We start from the raw sequence: 22661 nt of genomic DNA on the forward strand, positions 1-22661 counted from the left end.
TGGACTAGCCAATCTCTGAGGTTCCGTTCAGGGCAGAATTTTATTGCTCTGAGATGTCTTGGGCTATTTCTGTGTCCTCTCAGGGCCAAATAACTGGAAAACAGAGAGGCTGTCATTTGGCACCGGGTAGACCAGATTTTCCGATGTTTGAACGTTCCACTTTCCATTTGCATAACTTGTATTAGGAAGAGGTAAATTTCCTTTATCCAGCTTAAAACAGAGTTTCGTGATGATATGCTAATGTTCTTAGGCAACCTAATACGTCAACCCAAAAGAAAAAAAATCACCCTCTGAATCATGTTTGGCTGTGAGGATGGACCCGCGGTCACTGAATATAGGCCAGGATTCCATCTCTTGCTCTGGCTGTAGAAACAGACTTGGGTCAATAATGAGCCATTTGTCAATGCTTATTGAGATCCAAAAACACCAAGCCCACCTCTGCTCTGCCTTACAGAGCTCACGGCACACGTGAAAGGGAAGGATCTGCCCTGGTGACCTGGGCCAAGATTTCTGAAGTCCAGCTTAAAACTTATAGATAAGCAGAACTTGAGTCATGGTATAAAGTTCCTACAGGGCAGTTTTCCAATGAGATTTTCAGTTCTGACAGAGGTGCTCATCAGCCTCTCCTTGAGTTCCAGATCCCATTTGAGGAGAGAGGAGAGAAAGAGAGAGGCTCTCAAACTACAAAGCAAAACAAAACAAAAAAAACAAGTAAGACCCTTAAATAAAAAGAACTATGTAGCAAACATCATGTTGGAATCTAAGCCAGCAGAAAACTTACTTTGAAAATGAACTTCTCCATGAATTTGCTTAAAAAAAAAAAAAAAAAAAAGCAATAGCCCTTGCTGTTCTAAATCCTTCTCCTGATTTCTACATGGCTTTGTATGTCTATGGTGAGGTCATCTTTTTCCTTCCTATACTCTCTAATCCGATTTTTTCAAGGACACTTGGAGTGGTGGGCTTGGGTCCCCATCAGGCTCTGCTGGGCCCCTCCCGCCCCGTGGAGGCCAATCCTCATTCTACCAGTCAGGGCTTGGGTCAGCCCGTCTTAAAGGCGTGTGATGGATCCTGTGGCTCTAGCCCTTCCTTTGGAAGATAGTTCTGCCATGTAATGAGTCAAGCAGATCGTTCATCAGCTCTATTTTTTAATAAAACATGAATAGCACAGTTTATGGCTTCCACTATTCAAACAGCAGTTGAGCCGAAGAGGAATTATTCATTTTAATGGTTCTAACACTCATTTCCAAGCAGCCGTGCAGCTTTATCAGCTTTTGCCTGAATTAGAGATTGACTGGCCTTGGAAAAGAAGATTGCTCAGCAGGAGTTGAATAGAGCCTTCCCAGGACGGTGGGCAGCTGGACACGGTTCCTTGTCACTGCAGACAGCCCCTCTGTTACCTCTGGGACAGTCTCCTAGGAAGCAGGGTGGGGGCTGGTGTCTGAGGTGCTGTGTGCACGTGCCCAGAGGGAAGCATGCTCCATTCTCTCTCAAAACCACGCAGGCTCATAGGAAATCTGTGGACAAAAATTTTCCTTTTCTTCCTCACACTGCCATAGAAATATCCTTGCATTAAGTTAAAATGAACTTAAACATATGGGATATTCCTGGGACATCAGCAACCATGAGAGAAACAGGCTAGGGACTGAAAAACACACTATACAACAAGCTTCATGATATGCCTGATGCACAAGCAATACTTGTTACCACTATTACCTCCATTCACAAAAGAAGAAACTGACCCTGAGCTTTTCATAAGATTTCACTGCTAGTAAATAATGGAGCCCAGACTCAAACCCACATCTCTTCTCATTCCAAACCCCACGTGATTTCCATGGCATCCTTTGCCACCCCAGCGCCCTGATGGAGGCAATGTGTAAACCCAAAGGAACAGTTGATGGTGGCACCATGGGACTCCAGGGTCAGGCTGGAAGCAAGTGTTCAGGTGGGTTCAGTCTGAGGCCCTCAACTCATGCTGTAAGGTGACTACAGGTAGGGCAGACCTCAGACCCTTCAAAACACTGCTCACCCCCACCGCTGTCTTTTTACCCTCCTTTGCTTCACCCCTGAGTGTGCTCATGATTTTTGAGCTGGCCTGCAGTGCAAGATCAATGCCACATTTAACAGGCCAAGATCTGAGGAGCCAGCATCTTATTGCAAGTTACAGCTTTGCTTAAGGAGCTACAGCTTTTGAGCTGTTACCTGGGTCCTGTATTTGTGGAAAGTCAGGAGCACGTGAAGGTGGTTTTGTTTTTTCAAATTGTTGATGGCGTTCAAAGGAGTGTTAATATCCTTTTCCTGTTCCATTGCTGAAAACGTCTCTGCCTGGGTAAGAAAGATTTCAGCAAAAGGGTTTCTTAATTAAATATTGCCTGATGCCAGACTACCACTCAGAAGACAGTGGTGGGTTCCATTAATGAATGAACTTCACTTCCACAGCTGACAGCTGATTAATGTGTTAATTAGGAACCCTGCCCCCTCTCCCCGTTCCCCGAATCTTCTCTTAAGCCCAGTAGAATGTATATATTGTGCCCATGTGGGTAACCTCATGGCATACTTTGGCTTAGACTTTGGACGTTTATATAAAAATAACATGAATAGCTTTCTTTCTTTCCAGGGGAAATACAAGATGGAAAGAGTTATAGGAACCAGAAGTCCTGCCTTTCAATTTTCTTGTATCAAGAGCAAGTGATATTTCTGCTGAGGCAGTGTCTTTGGAGCAGTTTAGTGGTGTAGGTTGCCACACATTTATTTCACAGGAAAGGAGTGAATCCATCAGGCCACTGAGCTTATAAGTACTACCCTGGCAGCCAGCCACCAAAATATAAATAGTCTAAATGGACTAAAGGAAATGTTCATTCTGTTGTTTAGAATTGGACACATCCCAGGAAGGTGAATTTAATCTTTTTGAGGACTGCTGTTACGGGGTTGAATGGAATACACATTTGTTTATCTCCTTTGTGATCTTTTTGTCGTCCTGGTGATACATTATGTATTTGTGATACGAAGCATTTCAGCTGTCTCGCTCAGTGGCGTTGCATGAGCTGATTGTTTGGTCCCCAGATTGCGATCGTTAAACAGCTTCAGCCTCAGCTCTGTCCAATCTGGGACCTGTTAGGGAGAGAGTGGAACCAAAGGGGCTGGATTCCAACAGAAACAAAGCCAGGGTGGAATTAGAGGGAAGTCATCCCAGAGCCAGTGAGTTGAGCTCTGCACTTCTTAACCTTTATCTCTCAAAATATCTGAAGGAATTTTGGTACTTCTTGGGCATAATGAGGAAAAAATGCCTCATGAAGTTAAAAAAAAAAAAAGCCGTCTGTGGAAAAAGAAGGGAAGGATACCTTATAACACCACAATTCAGAAAATCCTAGTTCCTGAGACACATGCTGTGTATTTCATGGATATGCAAATGCTATTAAAGAGAAAGATCTACAGTATATATTTTCACCTAGCCACTACATCTTAAGCAATCAGCTCAGGCACTTATGATGAAATCTTTAATTACCAGAAGTGTGTCATTAGTTAGATGTCGAATGAATGATGGTACTGCATTTTATTGCCTCACATGATATAACCATTTGTACCATAAATTCATTGACCTCATCTTAAATGATGTGTCCTGTAAGACAGATTTGATTCATTATGTCTTAAGTGACAGTTTTTTTTCTCTAATAATTTTTTGCTTCCTCAGAAATATTGCTTTTCTGTCTTTTTAGATGAGTGCTCTGAATGGAAATGTAGTAAGTCAAGGATACACACACATTCACACTCACATTACCCAAAATAAGACAGTCAGAAACTGTGATGCTGCAGTCAAGTAGCTAAGTATTAGGCCTTTGCTTTAACTGGAAAGTCTGATGAAATAGAATTTTGCTTGGAACTTTGATGTCTGTAATTCTTGTTATGTGGAAATAGACAAAATATGGAGGAGACTTCCTATTTGATAATTGGGGTAAATCTATAAGCGTTTCTGACTCATCAATGAATGACTGAAAGTGAAGGAAGTGCAGGGAGAACATTTAAGTTATATTTAGATTATTTTCTGTGACTCCACTTGAAAATATTTATTTAGCTTGAGGAAACAGAGAAGTCCTCTGGAGGCAAATAATCCAATCTGGCAATTTGAAAACCAATTAAGGATTTCAGAAAACTCTTTCCCCTTATGGTTTAAAAAGAAGATCCAAAAGAAATATGCCAGAAATTTTGGTGTATTATTTTAATTAGTTTAATTCATTGATGATGTATTTTAGTTCATGATGAAAAAAGTCATATTTGACCCTTCACTTCTAGCTTATAAAATGATATTCTAGGCTTTCGATGGATGCCTAACATTGAAACGGAATCAGGTGGCTTTATTTCATATTAAAATTTATATGTCATGTCATTGTATATTAACTTTATAAAAATCATCAGATCTTACAAATAGCAACTTACATGTATCAGGTTTTCATGATAGCTTATTTAATCTTTATCTAGATGATAACTTTGAGGGTCTAAAGGATTCTGTATGTCTTCTTATTGGAGGTAATTCTGTACTTATGTGTAAACTGGATATCTCAACTATGATTTTTTCAAAAGCTCCCTTAATTCTGGAGAAAACTGAAACACTGTAGTAAAACACGGGAGTATATTAGCATTGAAGTTATTTGGTTTTGGCAACAAGTATTTTGAAAGAGTAATTTGATGTGAGACCAAACAAAAAACTTAATGCGTGCCAATAAGCATTTCTTATTCAATCTCGCACTGTGAAGTATATTACCTAACAATATCAGTGAAAAAAATAGTGAGAAGGAAAAGAGTGAATTTACACTTAATTTACATCTGCCGTGAGTGTGTGCACCCACAATCACACACTAGCATGCCGCCACTGTTTACAATCAAGGAAAGCTGAGAGTTAAATGAGATGAGTAATGAAATGCTCAGCATATGTTGTTTTTTTGCATTGTTGATGTGACCAATCATTATTGAAATTTATCATCTTTTAATGCTATTAATTTATCATAGTTCAACAACAACAACAACAAGGGAACAACAGAGACCCTCCTCAACAAGAGCAGGGTTCCATTTAGAACAATAATGGAACCAGTGCTTTAGTGAGGAGAGACTTAAACCCAGTGGCCTCACCATTGCACTGCATTTCAGAATTCTGCGGCTGCTGCGGTGTGGATTCAGTGCTGAGGAAATGATGTAAAAAATATATATGTGAAAAAGAAAAAAAACTGTGTGTGTAATGTTCAGTCAAAAAAGTAAGGCACTGAAAGAACTATTGAAAATTTTGACATCTGTTTATCTGTTTATAGCTATGGCAAGATTACTCATATTAATTCTTGTTTAAAATGCCATATGAAGGAAAGACATTTGTGCAAACAAGAGTCATATTTGAATTGTAGATCATGCCTTCACCATCTGTGAGAGCTGATGGTGTTGCAAAATTAATGTGTTAATGAAATCACAATAATTTCTCCAAAGTAATGGGTTCTGAAGCCGAGAATGACTATTTTTTGAACTTTGATGTCTAGTGATTTCCAATTGGGAAAAGCTCTCAGCCTTTAATTAGTTCTGCAGCCCAACTTTAAAATAAATTTGGTGATGCCTTTCGTTTGCCAGGAGTGGATTTGAAGAGGGGGGGAAAAAAGCCATAACAACTTTGGAAAACGTTCTCTGGTGTTTGAAAAGTTGTTAAATAAGACTGCATGCCAAGAAATGTCACCAAAATTCTGACTACTGAGAGAGAGTGGGCAAACAGCTCAGAAAATAATTCTAGCTTGCTGCGACACCACAGGTTGGGCATAGCTAAACCTCACACAGGCGTCATGACTAATTCCAAGTTTCCCCTTGGAAGGCAGACGTAATGATGCTCCGCGCTTTGTGTTATTGGTTAACACAGGCCACCCTTTCCAACTGCATTATCAAACACAGTCAATAGTGCAGAGTGACTTTGCGTGAGGAGAATTTTAAGGGGCTGTATTTCAAAGCCCACTGAACTTTCTGGAGAATCCTCTCCAAAACCATTAAATTTGCATTTACAATGAACCTCTTTGACAAGTGAAAATGCGTGGGCAGGTATATGTATGCTTTTCTGTCAGATCCACCTTGAAGGAGACAACACAATTTCTTATTTATTTTTTTCCTAAGTAGGAAAGGGTGATAATTGCTGTTTTGAAGAGTTAATATTAATAAAACAACTCTGGCTTCCAGGGAGAAATAATTTTACAAACATTTAAGAATTTTACGTTTTGGAAGGAAGCACTTTCAGCCCTTTTGAAAAATTGTGATAAAGTCTGAAAGAACCTTTATGTGACACATGAAACACCGCCTACCAGAGGGCATTGCTTATCTTACCTTTTTCTTTTTCTTACTGTGTTGTAGGTATGTGACTGGTGTAAGCACATCAGACACACAAAAGAATATCTGGATTTTGGGGACGGGGAAAGAAGGCTTCAGTTCTGCAGCGCAAAATGTCTCAATCAATACAAAATGGACATTTTCTACAAAGAGACACAGGCCAATCTTCCAGCTGGGCTGTGCAGCACATTACACCCTCCCATGGAAAATAAAGCAGAAGGCACCGGGGTGCAGCTGCTCACTCCAGACTCTTGGAATATCCCTCTAACAGATGCTCGGAGGAAGGCCCCCTCCCCGGTGGCTGCAGCTGGCCAAAGCCAGGGCCCTGGCCCGTCGGCGTCCACCACCGTCTCTCCATCTGACACCGCCAACTGCTCTGTCACTAAGATCCCCACGCCCGTGCCCAAGTCCATACCCATCAGCGAGACTGCAAACATCCCTCCCGTCGCCGTCCAGCCACCTGCTAGCATCGGGCCCCCCCTCGGAGTCCCGCCCCGCAGCCCTCCCATGGTGATGACCAACCGCGGCCCGGTGCCGCTGCCCATCTTCATGGAGCAGCAGATCATGCAGCAGATCCGCCCGCCCTTCATCCGCGGGCCGCCGCACCACGCCTCCAACCCCAACAGCCCCCTGTCCAACCCCATGCTCCCCGGCATCGGGCCCCCGCCCGGCGGCCCCAGGAACCTGGGCCCCACCTCCAGCCCCATGCATCGGCCCATGCTGTCGCCCCACATCCACCCCCCGAGCACCCCCACCATGCCTGGGAACCCCCCGGGCCTGCTGCCCCCGCCGCCCCCGGGCGCGCCCTTGCCGAGTCTCCCCTTCCCGCCGGTGAGCATGATGCCCAACGGCCCGATGCCCGTGCCCCAGATGATGAATTTCGGGCTGCCCTCCCTGGCCCCGCTCGTGCCACCCCCCACCTTGCTCGTGCCATACCCCGTGATCGTGCCCCTGCCGGTGCCCATCCCCATCCCCATCCCCATCCCCCACGTCAATGATTCCAAGCCCCCCAATGGGTTTTCCAGCAACGGGGAGAACTTCATTCCGAGCGCCCCTGGCGACTCCTCGGCGGCAGGCGGCAAGCCAGGCGGACACTCCCTGTCCCCCCGGGACTCCAAGCAGGGCTCGTCCAAGTCCGCGGACTCGCCGCCCGGCTGCTCCGGCCAGGCCCTGAGCCTGGCGCCCGCGCCCGCGGAGCACGGCCGGGGCGACGTGGTGGACCTGACGCGGCGCGCGGGCAGCCCCCCGGGCGCGGGCCAGCTCGGCTTCCCGGGCGTGCTGCAGGGCCCGCAGGACGGCGTCATCGACCTGACGGTGGGCCACCGGGCCCGGCTGCACAACGTGATCCACCGCGCGCTGCACGCGCACGTCAAGGCGGAGCGCGAGCCGGGCGCGGCGGAGCGCAGGACCTGCGGCGGCTGCAGGGACGGCCACTGCAGCCCGCCCGCCGCGGGCGACCCGGGCCCCGGCGCCCCCGCGGGCCCCGAGGCGGCCGCCGCCTGCAACGTCATCGTGAACGGCACGCGCGCCGCCGCCGCCGCCGAGGGCGCCAAGGGCGCGGAGCCGCCGCCCGAGCAGCCCCCGCCGCCGCCGCCGCCGCCCGCGCCCCCCAAGAAGCTGCTGTCGCCCGAAGAGCCCGCGGTGAGCGAGCTGGAGTCGGTCAAGGAGAACAACTGTGCTTCCAACTGCCACCTGGACGGGGAGGCGGCCAAAAAGCTGATGGGGGACGAGGCCCTGGCGGGGGGCGACAAGTCGGACCCGAACCTTAACAACCCCGCGGACGAGGACCACGCCTATGCTTTGCGGATGCTGCCCAAGGCGGGCTGCGTGATCCAGCCTGTGCCAAAACCCGTGGAGAAGGCCGCCATGGCGCCCTGCATCATCTCCTCGCCCATGCTCGGCGCGGGGCCCGAGGACCTGGAGCCTCCGCTCAAAAGGAGGTGCCTCCGAATTAGAAATCAGAATAAGTAAAAGGTTTGTATGTCCCCCGGGCGCTCCTCCGCAGGCGGTGCGCCGCTCCTTCCTTCCCGCAAGGCAGCGGGAGAGAGCCGAGTGGATAACCGTGACCTCACCTTCCAGGTTTTGCAATACAGCGTGTGGTCACCCGCTATCCCCACGTTGCTCCAGCAGCATCCCCCGTTTACAGTCGACGAAACTGAGTCACAGCGTGTCAGTGCCATGCCCGAGGTCACTTACTTAATGGTAAAGCCCAGTCTCGAACCTAACTTGAGACGCTCTCTCCTTAATTGCACTTTTATGATTATGCTCTGTGATGCATCGTATTGAAAGGGGGTGGGGGGGATGTGGGGGGAAAGGAGAGGTTACTGGGCACCGGTAAGTGTTCAGTCATGAGGTTTACAGAGCTGTGTAAAAGGTAAGCTGGGCCACTTCCTGGAGCTGGTATTCACGTGGGCAGGATGTCCCAGCTCACCAAATGTTCTTGATAACCGCAGGGTTCCATTTGCAAGATGAGAATAAAAACGACCTTTCTTTCATGCTTTTGCCACGGAGTCCCCTTTGCCGGGCAGGATGTTGGAGCAGTGGCTCATAGCTCCTGTCCACGGGATCTCTTCATTTGTCACCAACCAGCGTTTCCCAGCACATGCTTTGAGCATCACTGACCAGCTTTGCTTTCTCCTGATTTGGGGGCTCAGCAGCTCAGCTGGTGTGTTGCTCAACCCTGCAGACAGTGGGAGGCTTTGACAGAGAGAAGGGCCGCATTGCCCGAATGGACGGGAGTGCACACCTCTGACCTCCGCAGGGGAATCCTGCTTAATGCCAAGCGAGCCCCTGCTAATGTTGGAATTTCAGTAAGCGGCAGGGGGCGTGTGTGTGTGTGTGTGTGTGTGGCATGCATCTGAATAGCCAGCTGTGGCCTCCTCTAATCCTCCCACCGATCCTGGTGGGCAGGCAGCATCTGCCTCTTACCAAGGAGGAAGATGAGGCCTGGAGATGTCACCCAAATCAGAGCTAGTGAGTGGGGGGACCAATATTCAACTCGGGTCTGCCAAACCCAGAGCCAGAGCTCTCCCCCCTTTTCAAGAGGGCAGCAAACAGGCTGACATTCAGTTAAAATTTATCAACTGTTTGTGAAGAGGACAGGAAGAGACATGAACATTCATTGAACGCCAGACTTGTGCACACCAGGAGCTGAGGAGGTGCCAAGGAGAATGTGACAGGGTGCCTGCCCTTGAGGCGCTTGCAGTCGGTGGGATAGAAGCCCAGGAAGCAGGAGGCCTGGGTAGGGGACTGGAGTGCACGGGAAGAGCAGTAGCTCATGTTTGTTGTGCATAGGCTGTCTTCTAAGTGTTTTCCAGTAGTAGTTATTCAGATCCAATCCGTATGACAATTATTATTGTCATTTCACTGATGAGGAAACAGACAGAAATTAAGTAACTTGCCCCAAATCAAGTTAGTAAGCAGAGCCAAGGTTCAAATCCAGCCTAACCTCGGACCTACATTTTCTTTAAACCACCAAAATAGGCTAATTGGTCCCTCTATTTTAATGCTTGATAAAATTCTTTTATCCACCTCAGTTGTCTTAGGGCAAAGTTCCTAGAGAAAAATCAAGCTTACCTACCAACTTCTCTTTAAGTGTTTAGACAGGGTTCAGTCTCTTTTTTCAACTGACAGTATTCAATTCTTGTTTTTACAACAAACCTAGAATAACAACCCACTCGTCCACAGGGGGCAATGTAGGTGTGGTCCAGAAAACTCGATGTGGTGTGTCCAGACCATCGTCCCTAAGTAGGTCCAGCGTATTTACACTCACACCTATGTAACTTATAGCCATACTTTGCCTGGGAAGCACAGAGCAGGGGGGCTTGTTGGGTGCTGCAAGAAGGGATTCTCAGCCATCATAGTTTGAGGTTTCCTTTCCCATTGATGGCTTTGCCAGTAGGAGCAGAATATTTAAAATCAGTTTGCCATTTCTTCTTGAGTCTACATCTACAAGTTCTGCTGTCTGAAAACTGATGGCCTCAGCCTTCTCAGAGTCGCCTCAATTGGAAATGCCCCTGATTTCTCCACCAGAGTAATTTCATCTGGTCGACAAAGCTATGAGTGATGGGAAGATGTGGGACAAAAAAAAGTGATGGCTTTCAGAAAGCCAGAGAACACTGGGAATTGTAATTTTAAACACATTCTAATATCACTCACTCAAATGACGTAAGAGGAAGAATGGGACAGTAAAAGATTTTACTGCCATTACTGGAGTGAGAAGTGACCAGATCAAGAATAGTGCCACTGGTCCATAAGTAGCATGGGGCCAAAAGAGCATAAAAGAGTGAAATATATGATGAATATTTGGATGCTGTATGTTTCTGAATAAAGAATTAGGTGAGGAGGGTCTTGTGTGTGGACCAATCATTACTAAAAATATTAACCTGGCTTTAGCCAATTTCAGGAGATGCAGTGATGAAATTAGTCATAGCCCCTTGAGATTAGAGAATTCTTTTTCTGATGGGTCCCCCCAAGAAATTACAGCTTTTCTCTAAAGTCAGAGACTCTAGGCCTTGCCAACTACAGCAGGTGACAAGGCACATGATTTAAGATGGGGAAGAGCCGCCTCTCCTCCACTAAATCACATTTTCCTCTTGCCCTCTGTAGTTCCGGTCACCTCGCAGCACAGTCTCAACCTGCCGTAATTCACTCACAGCCTCTGACCCTTCCTGGTTTTCTGTGCACACGTGGTGCTGTTTTTCTTCTATGCCTTCAGAGACCCAGCCCGTTCATATGGTTGTGGAAATTGGAAATGCATCTGTTAAATAAAGGATTACGTGGCTTTTGTGCCCTGACAGCGAACACTGTTTTGTGATGAGTTAAAGCCAAAGTGGAAAGTATTAAAAACCAAAAACAAACCTGGGCTGAGTTTGGTGGGTGAGGTGCAGGTGAGTGGTTTTTCCATCTGCTGTTGGTGACTCATTATATTATTTCTCACAGGAAAATCTGTCAGTAACTTCAATCAGGGTTCATTCTTTTCACCATACCACCACCCTCAAACTGTGTTACTTTTTTTTTTCATTTTAAATAGATTCAAAGCAGACTGTATCTTGAAATCAATAATCCAGGTAGCTACAGTTGTCTTCGAAGAAGTAATCATATTTGCTAGTTCTTGTCAAATTTTAGTATTTTTTCCCCATTTTGAAGTTATTCTGTTTCTGGTTACTTGACTTTATGCATTCTTGTTTGTTGATATGATTACAAATTATTTTAATGGGCAGATATTTCCCCAGATGCAGAACTAATTAAGTTTAGTTGAAGATTTTAAAAGATTGTAAACTTCCTTTCATCTTCAACTTTTAAGACTCCGAATACCAGTTCTGCAGCTTCTGTAAGCTGGAAAAAATATCCCCCCCAAATAATAAGGAAAACAGTGTATAAACATTTCCCAAACTATTCTGTCCACAAAGAATTCCATTTATAAATGGAATACACCCTTCTCTGTCTTTGCCTTGGAGCTTGGGGATAACTGTTTGTATTTGCACATTTTCTGAATTTCTACAGTTTACACTTGTTTATGGTACGTTGGGGAGTTCAGAGTAACCATTTGCAAATGTTTGAAGATATTCAAAAGAAAATATCCCCCCTCCTCGATTTTCCAGGGAAATGACATATTCTCTTTAAGTAAAATAATCAATGGAAAAAATGTGTACCGTGAGTAACCCTTTCACCCTCACTTTTTCCATTCCTGAGGAGCAACAAGTCCATACAACTTCCCACTTTTGTGGCTCCCAGTTTTCTTATGTTCCTAAAACCAGAAAGAAAACATGAGGCTCTTTTCCCCGGCCCCAGTTCCTGGTGCCTCCCCCCGCTCCCCCCCAGCCTCAGCAGCAGGGCTTCTCTCCACTTTAGTTTTCTCCAGGAGAGCTGGAGGAGGCAGCTGTAGTTTTGGCTTTGTGGAGTTTAGAGTTTAATTATGAGTTTGGTCATGGAGCCACAATCCCTGTAAGGGCTGTTTCAAGAGGGGGCAGGGGACTTACCTCATTAGGAAAGCCAAAAGGGTGGAGGTGACATGTAGCGCTTGCCAGTGTAGTTTCTCCGGCTGAGAAGTTTGAGAGAGCAGTAGCCTTCCTGGGAAGTCAAGTTCATACATTTGAAGTATTACTATGGGTGCCTACTTTTAAAGCAAGAAACAGAAGAAAGAGCAAGGAGAGGAAAGATATACCAATGGGAGGTGCAAATCTTATGCCAGACTTGAGATTTTTAATATTCCAGTACTTGATCATTGGAAATGTGCATTGCTGACATACTCCTTGATGTTAAAGTTTTGGCTGCCTGTCAGGATGCTGACGGCTGTCCAGTTCTAGGTGTAGAGCCAGAGGGAAACCCAGGTCTGCAGCATGCACACCTGTGAGCCGTGAGGACCTGGGAGGGTGCTTGCTGTGATCATTTCAGACTCATAGAGGAAAGATTTCTAGAATCAACAGTGACAAGATCAGCCTTAGACACATCTCATTCAATGCTGCTGGGTCTGTTTTAACCCTTATGATGAGGGGATTGAAGGAGGGCTTTTAAAAGTGCAAGCATCTGGCTTTTGGATATTATCCCAATGCGATTATGATGGAGTAGGAAATGACATATGTGACCGGGTATTTATTTCTTTCAGAGGTAGCCATACCTCTCCATCTTCAGCAGGGCTGGGACTGAGGTAAGGCCGGAGAAGTGCTTAGTGCACAAACTTTAAAGAGGAACTCACTCCCAGGGTCGTGCAAGGACAGCTCTAATCCTGGCCCTGATTTCCAGACCTTCTGACCCATGTGGCCGCTCCCTGAGGCTAGTCTCCTGGCTCCGTGAACTAGTCTATGGATGGCCTTTAGCAGTTCCTTCTAGAATTACGTGGAAAGTTTTATGTGCCTGAGCACAGAGGCATTTTCTTGGGAGGAGAGGTCCATAGATTTTGGCTTCAAAAAAAGTATGCCTCACATCTCTGAAGGATTAGACGATATTACCACCAAGCAAATTGGAATTGGAATCTTTCTTGTTACTCTGTGGAAGCTGAATTAATTGTAAGTTTCCTTTAAAACTTAGAATTCATTTTTAGCAATTTTTGTTGTGGACCTAATATTGCAGAATCGCTGATGGAGTTACATAACGTAGCACTAGCCTCCATAAGATTGCTTTAGTGGCAAAATGCAAAAGGTGGTAGACCTTTCTTCATTACCATGTCCTGCAAGTGCCTGTGGTGAAAGAAGAAAAGGGAGGCAAGAAAGGAAACTTCAGCTTTCCAAGCCCATACTGTGTAGGGAGAGGTCCTTCAGCGGAATACCTTCCACTCTGCCACTGGGGCCGAGGGAGTGGAATGGCTAGAGTCCAACAAGCAGCTGGCCCAGTAACCACCAGGCGTGGATGTGACCACGTCTGGAGGCGCTCCCCGTTCCCCCCAGCTCCCTAGCAGGCTTTTTCACCTGGAGAGAGTGAGCTTGGAATGGGGGAAGCATTCGACTAGCTATTAACAAGCCATTGCCCAGAAGGGCTTTGGAAATAAGCTCCCTGTCTGTTTTCCAATGAATCACTCCCTTGCCGGCCCGAGCGGCTGCCTGGGCATCATGGTTCAATCACTTACACCTACCTTCGTGCAGACAAGCATTGCGGAGGGGCAGAGGTGTTTGAAGACCAAAATACACTACAGCATGGAACACTTACCTCATGTAGTGGAACACTTACCTCCACCCCCATCACTGCCTTTGCCAGACTCTCTTGTCAAAGAGATTGTGCCAGAGGGGCAGAGGCTGGGCATTCTGTTTTCCTTCCCCCGTCCCAGGGAGGCTATTTTGTATTCTTCGGTTGCCATTTTAAATGCATAACACTTATTGTGTGGGTACATGTTAAGGCAATGTACTCTGCACGTGTAAACTTTTTTTTAATGCCTCAAAAGCATCAAAGGAGTCCGTTTCAGAGAAACAAATAAATTAGCTTTGAAAGATAAACAGTGTACCAGTTGGCATCAAGGAGAAGGAATAAATGCCATCTCAGATGCCAGCTCCAAGTACTAACCACAGAGAGTTCTCCAGGTTTGTGAATTTCCACAGCCTCCTGCTTGAGAAAAAAGCAGGGCGGAACCAGGACTGAAAGCGTAAGGCCATCAACAAGGAGGGGAAACATACGCACACCAGTTACTTCAAGGGTCATTTAAAAGATTCTAGTGAAAATGGAGCAAAAGCAATAACAACAGAAACTTGGAATTAGTCTCTCCTGCTTTAAAATAGCTCCCGAGTGTACTAAACATTTTTATATTGGAAACCAGTCAAGTTGCCTCTGAGATCTCTTAACTCTGTGCTCCTAGGGCCGAGAGCTGTGGCCTTAAGCAACAACATGCTTGTGCAATTTTACCGTGTTGCCCAGATGCGAGGCTCAGGAGAGGGAGGAGGGAGGGAGAGAGCAGAGCTGCCCTTCCACGCAGCCGTGGCGTTGGGACTGTGACTAATCAAAGCTGTCCTGTGCTTCCCGGCCTCACCCCATCCAGATATTTGGCTGCCCCTGCTGGTTGTCTCATCATTTCCCCCTCTGAACCTCTGGTTTGTTGTCTTCCTTTGCTAGCAAGCTGTGATTTGTTTTGGGTAAAATGGGAAGAATAGGACTGATAGTACTTAAAGATCAGAAAGGAAAAACATACTTTATGGGCTCATTTGATATGAAACATGGACCTAACATCCAAAACCTGCAATGAAAAAGTGTCTCTCCCTCATTTGCATGGCTTGCTCTCCCAGACGTGTTTCTGGTATTGAAAATGAATGGTATTCCCATACAGCATGTGTCTCAATTTGTAATGATACCCTCCTTGCAGCTGGCTTGGTTCTCCAAGTGTCTCTAAAATGTTACTGTCTTAAATTTGAGCCAACCTACAATAACAAATTATCTAGCAGCAGAGTGGCTAAGCTGCATTTGGTGAGAGAAGGGGAAACCCTATATTTCATTCTTCAACTTTTGTTTTGGAAATTCAGACTGTAACGTGATCTTCTTCTAAAGAACTCTACACACGCACACTTCAAAAATTGTACAGATTGGGTGTTGTGGGAGCAAGAGTGATCAGGTTAAAGTTGCTCTGCAAAGTTCTGCATCCCATCAACAAGCCCTTTTGATATTTTAAACCCACATTTAGAGTAATTTCAAGATATTTGGAGCACATGTGGTTAAATGTAAAACTTTGTCATTATGATTTGTTAGATGCTTATACTTTAAATATTTATAAGCCATATTTAAGTACTTTATCCAAAAGCGTTCTCCCACTAGAATGCTCTAATTGAGTGGTATCTGAGCATCACTATATATAGAAGATGCAGGGTGAGGTCACTGTAGCACGCATACACGTTCTTCCTGCTTTTCTGGTTTTAATTTTAATGCCATTTTTAGTAGATTCAACTTATTTTTAAAATATATGAAAAGTCAAAACAGGGTTGGTTGTCTGTAATTTAAAAAAAAAAATTCTCTAGTCCTCTGAAGGCAAACTGTTCAACTTGAATTGTATTGAATCCCACTTCTGTTTCTTACCCGAGGAGTAATTAGTAAAATTTTCCATTAGCAAGCTGGATCTGAATCTGTGTCCATGTGAACTTAAAGTGTCATATTGTTCCTCCCAAATGTCTTAGGGATAATTTATTGGTGGTTAGATTGAATTCTTTACTATTCACTTCAGCCATCTTGGAAAGGAAGACATAGGACCCTGTCTTTATCATAGATACCCTATTTGTGCACTTAATATGAAAGAGGGGAGAGGAAAAGAAAATTTTTTCCAAACTCAGAATCCATTTAAGCTTAGGAGGTTATAAATTTCAAACTGACCATAGGCCTCTGGGGCTCACACTCTTTTATGGCTGGCAAAATACAACTTTCTCGTAAGAGAGAGATGGCTTAAAAAGGCTCGTAAACTTGCTTGGACATCTAATAGCTCTTACCAAACAGAATTTTCATGAGTTAAGTGTAAATGAGTCAGAAACATATAGATTGAATGTCTTTTAAAATACACATGGGTTTAAAAATTAAAGCCAAAGTGCTTGGCAAAATAAGTTTTGGTTTTAGACAAACCCCAAATGTTTGAAAGAATAGTACAATTTGCCAAATCAAAAATACGCCCAGGTTCCTCTATTCTTTGCATCTAAATAGGATGGCATCATAAATATAGGACTTAATATTGATTTTCCTATCCACCAAGGTTTGTGCAACATGAGTCCCAAATGCTAATTAAAAAACTATGAACAAAATTTATTTTAAAAATTCCTACTTTGCAAATGAAGATGAGATGCCACCAGTTCAGGGTTCTAGTTCTGATTTTTACAGCACCCCTCACTGTCTGATCATCTGGTCAACCTGTCCTCTGTCTTGTGTGTGTGTGTGTGTGTGTGTGTGTGTGTGTGTGTGTGTAGCCTAGCACAGGAATAATAAGATTTTTTAAAATTCCTATATTTACAGTTCATAATTTACACTTAATTCACATATTACAGTCCACAAACCTTAATAAACTCCTTATCATATCCAAACACAGGGAGGCAGTCCCTTTCACTTATTTATGGTTCAGAGATAGTCTTCATTTATTTCCCTAAAGAATGAAACATTCATTTTTTTCCCTTTTTTTAAAAATCCTCACCCGAGGATATGCTTTCATTTATTTCTAGAGAGAAAAGAAGGGAGAGGGAGAGGGAGAGAGAGAAACATTGGTCGGATGCCTTCTATATGTGCCCTGACCAGGGATCAAACCCACAACCTTTTGGCGAGGGGAATGATGCTCCAGCCAACCGAGCCACCTGGCCAGGGTGCAACGTACCCATTTTAACTAACAGTATGGAACACTGACTTCATGCAGGTTCCATAAAGCACGTGATTTGGAATTAGGTTCTAAAACTGCGGAGGAACATGGACTGGCAGTCAGGAGTGGAGGAATAAGGGGTGCAATGGGATGTCAAGAGCCGTGGATGCAGAGAAGAGGGGGTCACATAAGGGACGACTGTCCGCTTCACTTGGCTGGAGCAAAGGGAGACTGCAGAGGGAGGGGAGCAGGAGGCTGGAGGAGAGCGGGGAGGTAGAGGAGCCCGAGGCTGTGGGATCTGTGCTCTCTATATTAGGCGGCGTCACCATGACCTCGCGCGGACTGACGGTGGCATCTGTGCTCGAGGACAGTCACTTTAGCAGCTGTTCGTAGACTGAAAGGAAGCAGGAGGAAGACTGCATCGCTAAAGCTGGTCGTTGCATTCTGGCGGCAGGCTCATTGCCAGCGGGTGATTCTAAACATTTCGGACCGTTATCCCCACGGGGGGGGTGGGGGTGGGGCGCGGAGCTGCCCCATCTGTGTTTTAAGCATGTAAAGCCATTGTGGCAGTGCAGTGGGAGGAAGAACCCCCTTCCCTGTGGCCGAGGCTTCCTAGCACACGATGGAAGGAAACCTCACAACCCAAAAGTGTTCTACAGTCAAGAGGGATGCTGGCTGGACCCCAATTTCCATGGAAGCGGGCTCCGCCCTGCTGACTGGCCAGCTGCTCTGAGCCTCAGGCCAGCGGGGGAGGCTGTGGCGTGGGCTGTGGTGTGGCCCACAGAGGCAAGTGGCAGCTCTCCTGGTCACCTAGAGGACTTCCTGATGATGAACACAGAGACTGGGCAGTGGCCACAGTGATGCCCAGAGCTCTGTCCTTGGGCTGAAGAGTAGCCATAAGGCTCGACTGGCTTGCTGTACCCCAGACTCCTTCAGAGGTTTTCACAGAATCGAATCAGATCCTCCCCAGGCCTGCAGGCACGTTTAAGGGAATTTGGTAACTTATCCTCCTTAACTTCCCAGGCGGTGGGCTTTCTGAAGCTGCAGCATGTGGCAGCACTGGGCTCCCAGTAGGGAAGGAAGGCAGCAGTGTGGTTTCATAGATAAGAACACCTGCCTCGGAGCTGGGCGAGCTTGGGTTCAAATCCTGGCAGAGCCGCTTACTAGGCGAGGGAGGAAGTGACTCAGCTTCTCTCAGCTCTAGTCTCTAGGTCATGAGTAATAATAATAGTGCTGCAAGGGACAGGTAAGAAAACATGTAGAGTGTAGCACATCACAGGTGTCCTAGAAATGGCAGTTACTGCCCTACCAGAAGAGCTGCAGTGCCTGGGAGAAGAACACAGGACTGGAGTGAGACCTGCTGGGATTTGAAAAACAGCTGTGAGTGCTTGGACAAGTTTTATAACCAATTTGTGCTTACATTTTCTCATTAATCATGGTAACAAGCTAATATTTATTGAGTACTTCCTATATGTTTCAAATGTTGCGTCCCCACAACAACCCTATGGTGATACCATTATTAAACCCATTTTACAGATGAAGAAACTGAGGCACATTCTTTGTCTCCTGCTGTTGTCATTGGCTAGTGCTGGGATTTGACTGGCAGCCTGACTCCTGAATCTCCATGCAAAAACCACTGAGGATGTCTTATATACAAACAAACAAACAAACAAACAAACAAACAAAAGAGAATAGCCCCTACTTCGTAGTTATCAGACTCCAATGTAAATAACAGAAGTTTAAATGTACAGGAGGTGCCTGGCACATAGTAGGTGCTTATTAAGAAATGTCATGGTGGCCCCTGCAGCCCAGAACGTCTTCCCTCGGATGTGTGATGGTAGGTAACAAAACACTTCATGTTGTCAACCTTGGAGGTTACAGAAACCATTCCAGAAATTCTTATAAGCTTTCTGGTTCCACTTTTACGAGTGGACACTGGGACAGAGCAAATGCTCAAGGTCACAGAGCAGTGCAGCTAGGATTAGAACCTGAGTCCTCATCTGCCTTTCCTCTCAGTGGGACACAGGATACGACCAAAGCTGCTTGAGTTACACACCCTGTGCCAAGCACCAGAGTCATATTTTTGCCACCCATGGCATCGCCTCCTCACATCGGGCAGCTGGTTTCAGAGAGGAAATAGGTTGTACCTGAGCATCTGGGGTTGAAGTGTTGCAGAGAAGCAACTGTTAACCACACTCTCCATCTCTTGGGCTGTTTGGGGGGCGTGGGGGTGTGGGGGTGTGGAGTGGGGAATCATTATGCTTGCTCTTTTTATAGTGAAGTTTTCGTGAATATGAAGCTGCTCCCTCCCTGCTAATGAGCTGCTTGCAAAGAATAAATAATATGTCAGAAAAGCCACTCAGACCTCACCTGAAATCTTAAAATCTGTTATTGATCCATAGCCCATAGCTACTTGTAACATAAAGCTGCCTTTTCTCTGGGTTCTTTCTTTTTCTTTTTTTAAACTTAGAATGCCTATGCTCAGATAATATACAGAGATAAAGAACAAATTCAGTCTTAACACAATGAACTTCTACTTTTTTTGTCCAAGGCAGAATTTTTGGAAAGCACATGAACCAGCATCAGCTAGTTTGTGTATTGATGGGACTTGAATGAAAACACTTTTTTTTTTTTCTTATTAAATAGCTTCTCAGAGTTCTTTTTCTCAAAGCAAGGAAGTTGGACTGTGAATGTCTCTAATACCCCCTGCAGCTCTGATGTTCTGACTGGACTTGTCAGGGTGAAGGGGGGGAGAGGAAACCTGGACTAGGGACAGCGCCCCCTGGAGGAGAGGAGCATGGACTTTGGGAGCTAGACTCCAATCCAGCTTTGCCCCTTTTTAGCAGTGACCTTGAGCAAGTAATTTGCTTAACCTTCCTGGGCAAGTTTCCTCATCTGTAAAATGGGGATAATAATACTTCAGTAACGTTGTTTCAATGAAAAAGGTGTATAAGTGAAATAAGACATACTTGTTTTCAAGTGAAGTAAGTATGTAAAAGTGCCTAGCACAGTATTTGACATAAAATAGGTGTGCAGTACAATTCGACTCCTTTCTTTGAAAACATTGCAGCTCTCAGACCATCACAGGAAGAGCTTGCTCCTGAAAGCCAAGGGCATAGGGCTCTTGGATCTTCAGGATTCCGTCTAGAACATTCACTACGTCATAGAATTCTTCTTTATTTTATTTTTCTCTTGTGAATGGATGTAGCCACCTGCTCCAGTGCCTTTGTGAAAATGTACACTATTAGTCATAAATCCCTCTGTGCTTTTAGAAAAGGGCCAGAGACAGGGTAATTGGGTTTCCTTAAACTCCCAGGTTCCAGAAAGGATTTGAGGTAGTTAAAGAGGATCAATCGATCGATTGTCTAGGGTGAGTGCACAGAGGGGGCTCCGAGGTTCAAGATTCTTTGTCCCCCAGCAACTTTTAGAGGTCGGCAAGAAATAGCAGTGATGATTTGTGAGAATGAACAGACCTCTCTGCCCATTTAAGTCATATAACTAGCTAAGCAAAAAAACCCAAAATTTTAATTTATAAAACAAAGAGTTAAAGATGGAGTTATCCCAGTAGGGGGTTTGTATGGCTGTGATTTTTATTGATTAAAGAGTAAAATAAGGGATATTGATAAAGAAGAAGATTATGCTTAAAAAAGCAAGGCCTATGATTTAATTTTTAAAAAATATACATGAACCTTAGCTTGTCAGAGCTATGATGTGAGCAGCACAGGAGTGATGAAGTTGTGATTCATCCCAGAGGCCAGCACTGAACTAAGCTGAAGCTGACCCTGGGCCCCCACACCCCTTCCTCACCATGGGTTATTTCCCATGACAATCGCACCAGTAGGAAAAGGGATTTTTTAATGACTCTCATCAATTACCGAACTCTAAGAAAAGAGATGCCACTCACTTCATTAATGAAAATGCTTTCCATTTGGGTAAAAGCCATTTCAAAATGCTTCAGGAAGCAATGGTTGATGGAGAGAACCATTTTTTGGCAAAACCTCCCCAAGCCATAGCTCTTTCTGGGGTGGGCTTGGTTGGGAGACCACTATCTGGCATCACACTCGGCTTTATCAGCTGGTGCAGGTGTCTCTGTTCATTGAACGGGCTCTGCCCTTGTGAGTGTCCCAGAATAGCTGCAGCTACCTGAGAGCAGCCCAGTCCTCAGGGACTCGTTATTGTCCCAGATAAACAGCGTGGCCGAAGCCAGCAGTTAATGGCTGTATTTAACTGTGATAAGTGATGGGTCAACGTGCCTGAGTGAGTGGCGTCACCGGTAGGGCTTGGGTAATTGGGCAAAGGCAGGCTGGCTCAGCAACAGGCATTTCTTGCATATCACAGAGTTGGTGCCACAGGGTTTTGGACTCCTAAATTTGACATAAACAGGGAACTTGCCTTCTAAACAGGTAAGTCAGGACAGACCTACCCGATTTTGATTATGCTAATTACAAAGGTATTTGAGGAAGGAAAGGTGATTAAAGTCTGGAAAATGGATTAGATTAATCGACGCAGGCTTCCTGGGAGAGGTGGACTCCAGCACCATAGAAGAACGTGCTTGGAAATGTTGGGATAGAAAATAAAATAGGCATTTTTCTCTGGACACACACTTATTTTGGTGAGTGGTTGCTTGGAAATTATGAAATTTCCTTTTAAATGCAATCAGCATTAAGTCTTAGAATGTAAAGGCCAAAGAAAAGGAAAGAATGCCCGTATTTTGACAGTATCAATTGAAAGAATGTATTAGCACTTAGGCACAATTGTGTTCTTGATAATTCTCTGAAAATTCTTATGTGACAAAGGAGAATGAATAAGTCCATCACATTCTCAGCAGTGCTTTCCTGCTGAAGAGGACGTGCCAGTGGGCAGGGGCTCTCATGTGTTTGATGCGCAGCTAGGAGTCTGTGATGAAGACGCTTCATTCCTCTGGCCCAGAGGGTCAGGTGGCCTGGAGTTCTGGAGGCACCTGGCCGTGCGCGCCTGGTGGGGACGGTGCAGTGCCAAGCTGGTCTTCACACACACTACAGACGAGGTATATGGGATGGTTGGTGTGTGAGTGATGTTCCAGGTAACAGGGCCCTAGGTTGTCCAGCCTTCAGACAAACCCCCAGTACAGAGGAAAACCCAGATGTAAGGCACAAATATAGCCACTTCACAGAACCCCTTACATTGAGGGACACTCCAGAAATCTCTACCAGAGGTGAGTGTCTGTGTGTGTGTGTGTGCACACACGTGCTAGTGAGTGTGGGTGTGGTCAATAGAGACTCTTTCTGAAACTTTGGGCTTTGGGGTCCAGAAATTAATAGTCTTCCTTACACACTGATAACAGATTGGTACTGGCTTTGGTACAAACATCCTACAATCACAGAATATGAGAGATAGAAGGTATGATAGAAAATCTTATCGAGGCCCCCATCTCACAGAGAAGGAATCAAGGCTTAGGGATAGTAAGTCATTGTCTAAGGTCATACGGCTAGTTAGAGGTCACTCCAGACTGTAACTTGAGTCTCTGTCTCACTTATTGTATTATTTTCCCCTTTGCTCAGATCAAGAGCTTTAGACAGAGAGGAAGGATTTTCCATAA

General features: G+C 45.4%; 1 protein-coding gene across 2 annotated transcripts in view; it reads left to right on the forward strand.

Annotated features, from left to right (window-relative positions):
• Positions 1 to 22661, forward strand: part of SOBP (sine oculis binding protein homolog) — a 152840-nt gene that overhangs the window by 125062 nt on the left and 5117 nt on the right. For both annotated transcript variants that reach the window (XM_081141587.1, XM_081141588.1), the window contains one exon: positions 6367 to 8316. In XM_081141587.1, the coding sequence (XP_080997713.1) occupies positions 6367 to 8313 (1947 nt within the window). In that variant the 3' untranslated portion in view covers positions 8314 to 8316. The remainder of the gene's footprint in view (positions 1 to 6366; positions 8317 to 22661) is intronic.

The sequence above is a fragment of the Miniopterus schreibersii genome (genome assembly GCF_964146895.1).
Source record: "Miniopterus schreibersii genome assembly, chromosome: 6".
NCBI classification, from domain to species: domain Eukaryota; kingdom Metazoa; phylum Chordata; class Mammalia; order Chiroptera; family Miniopteridae; genus Miniopterus; species Miniopterus schreibersii.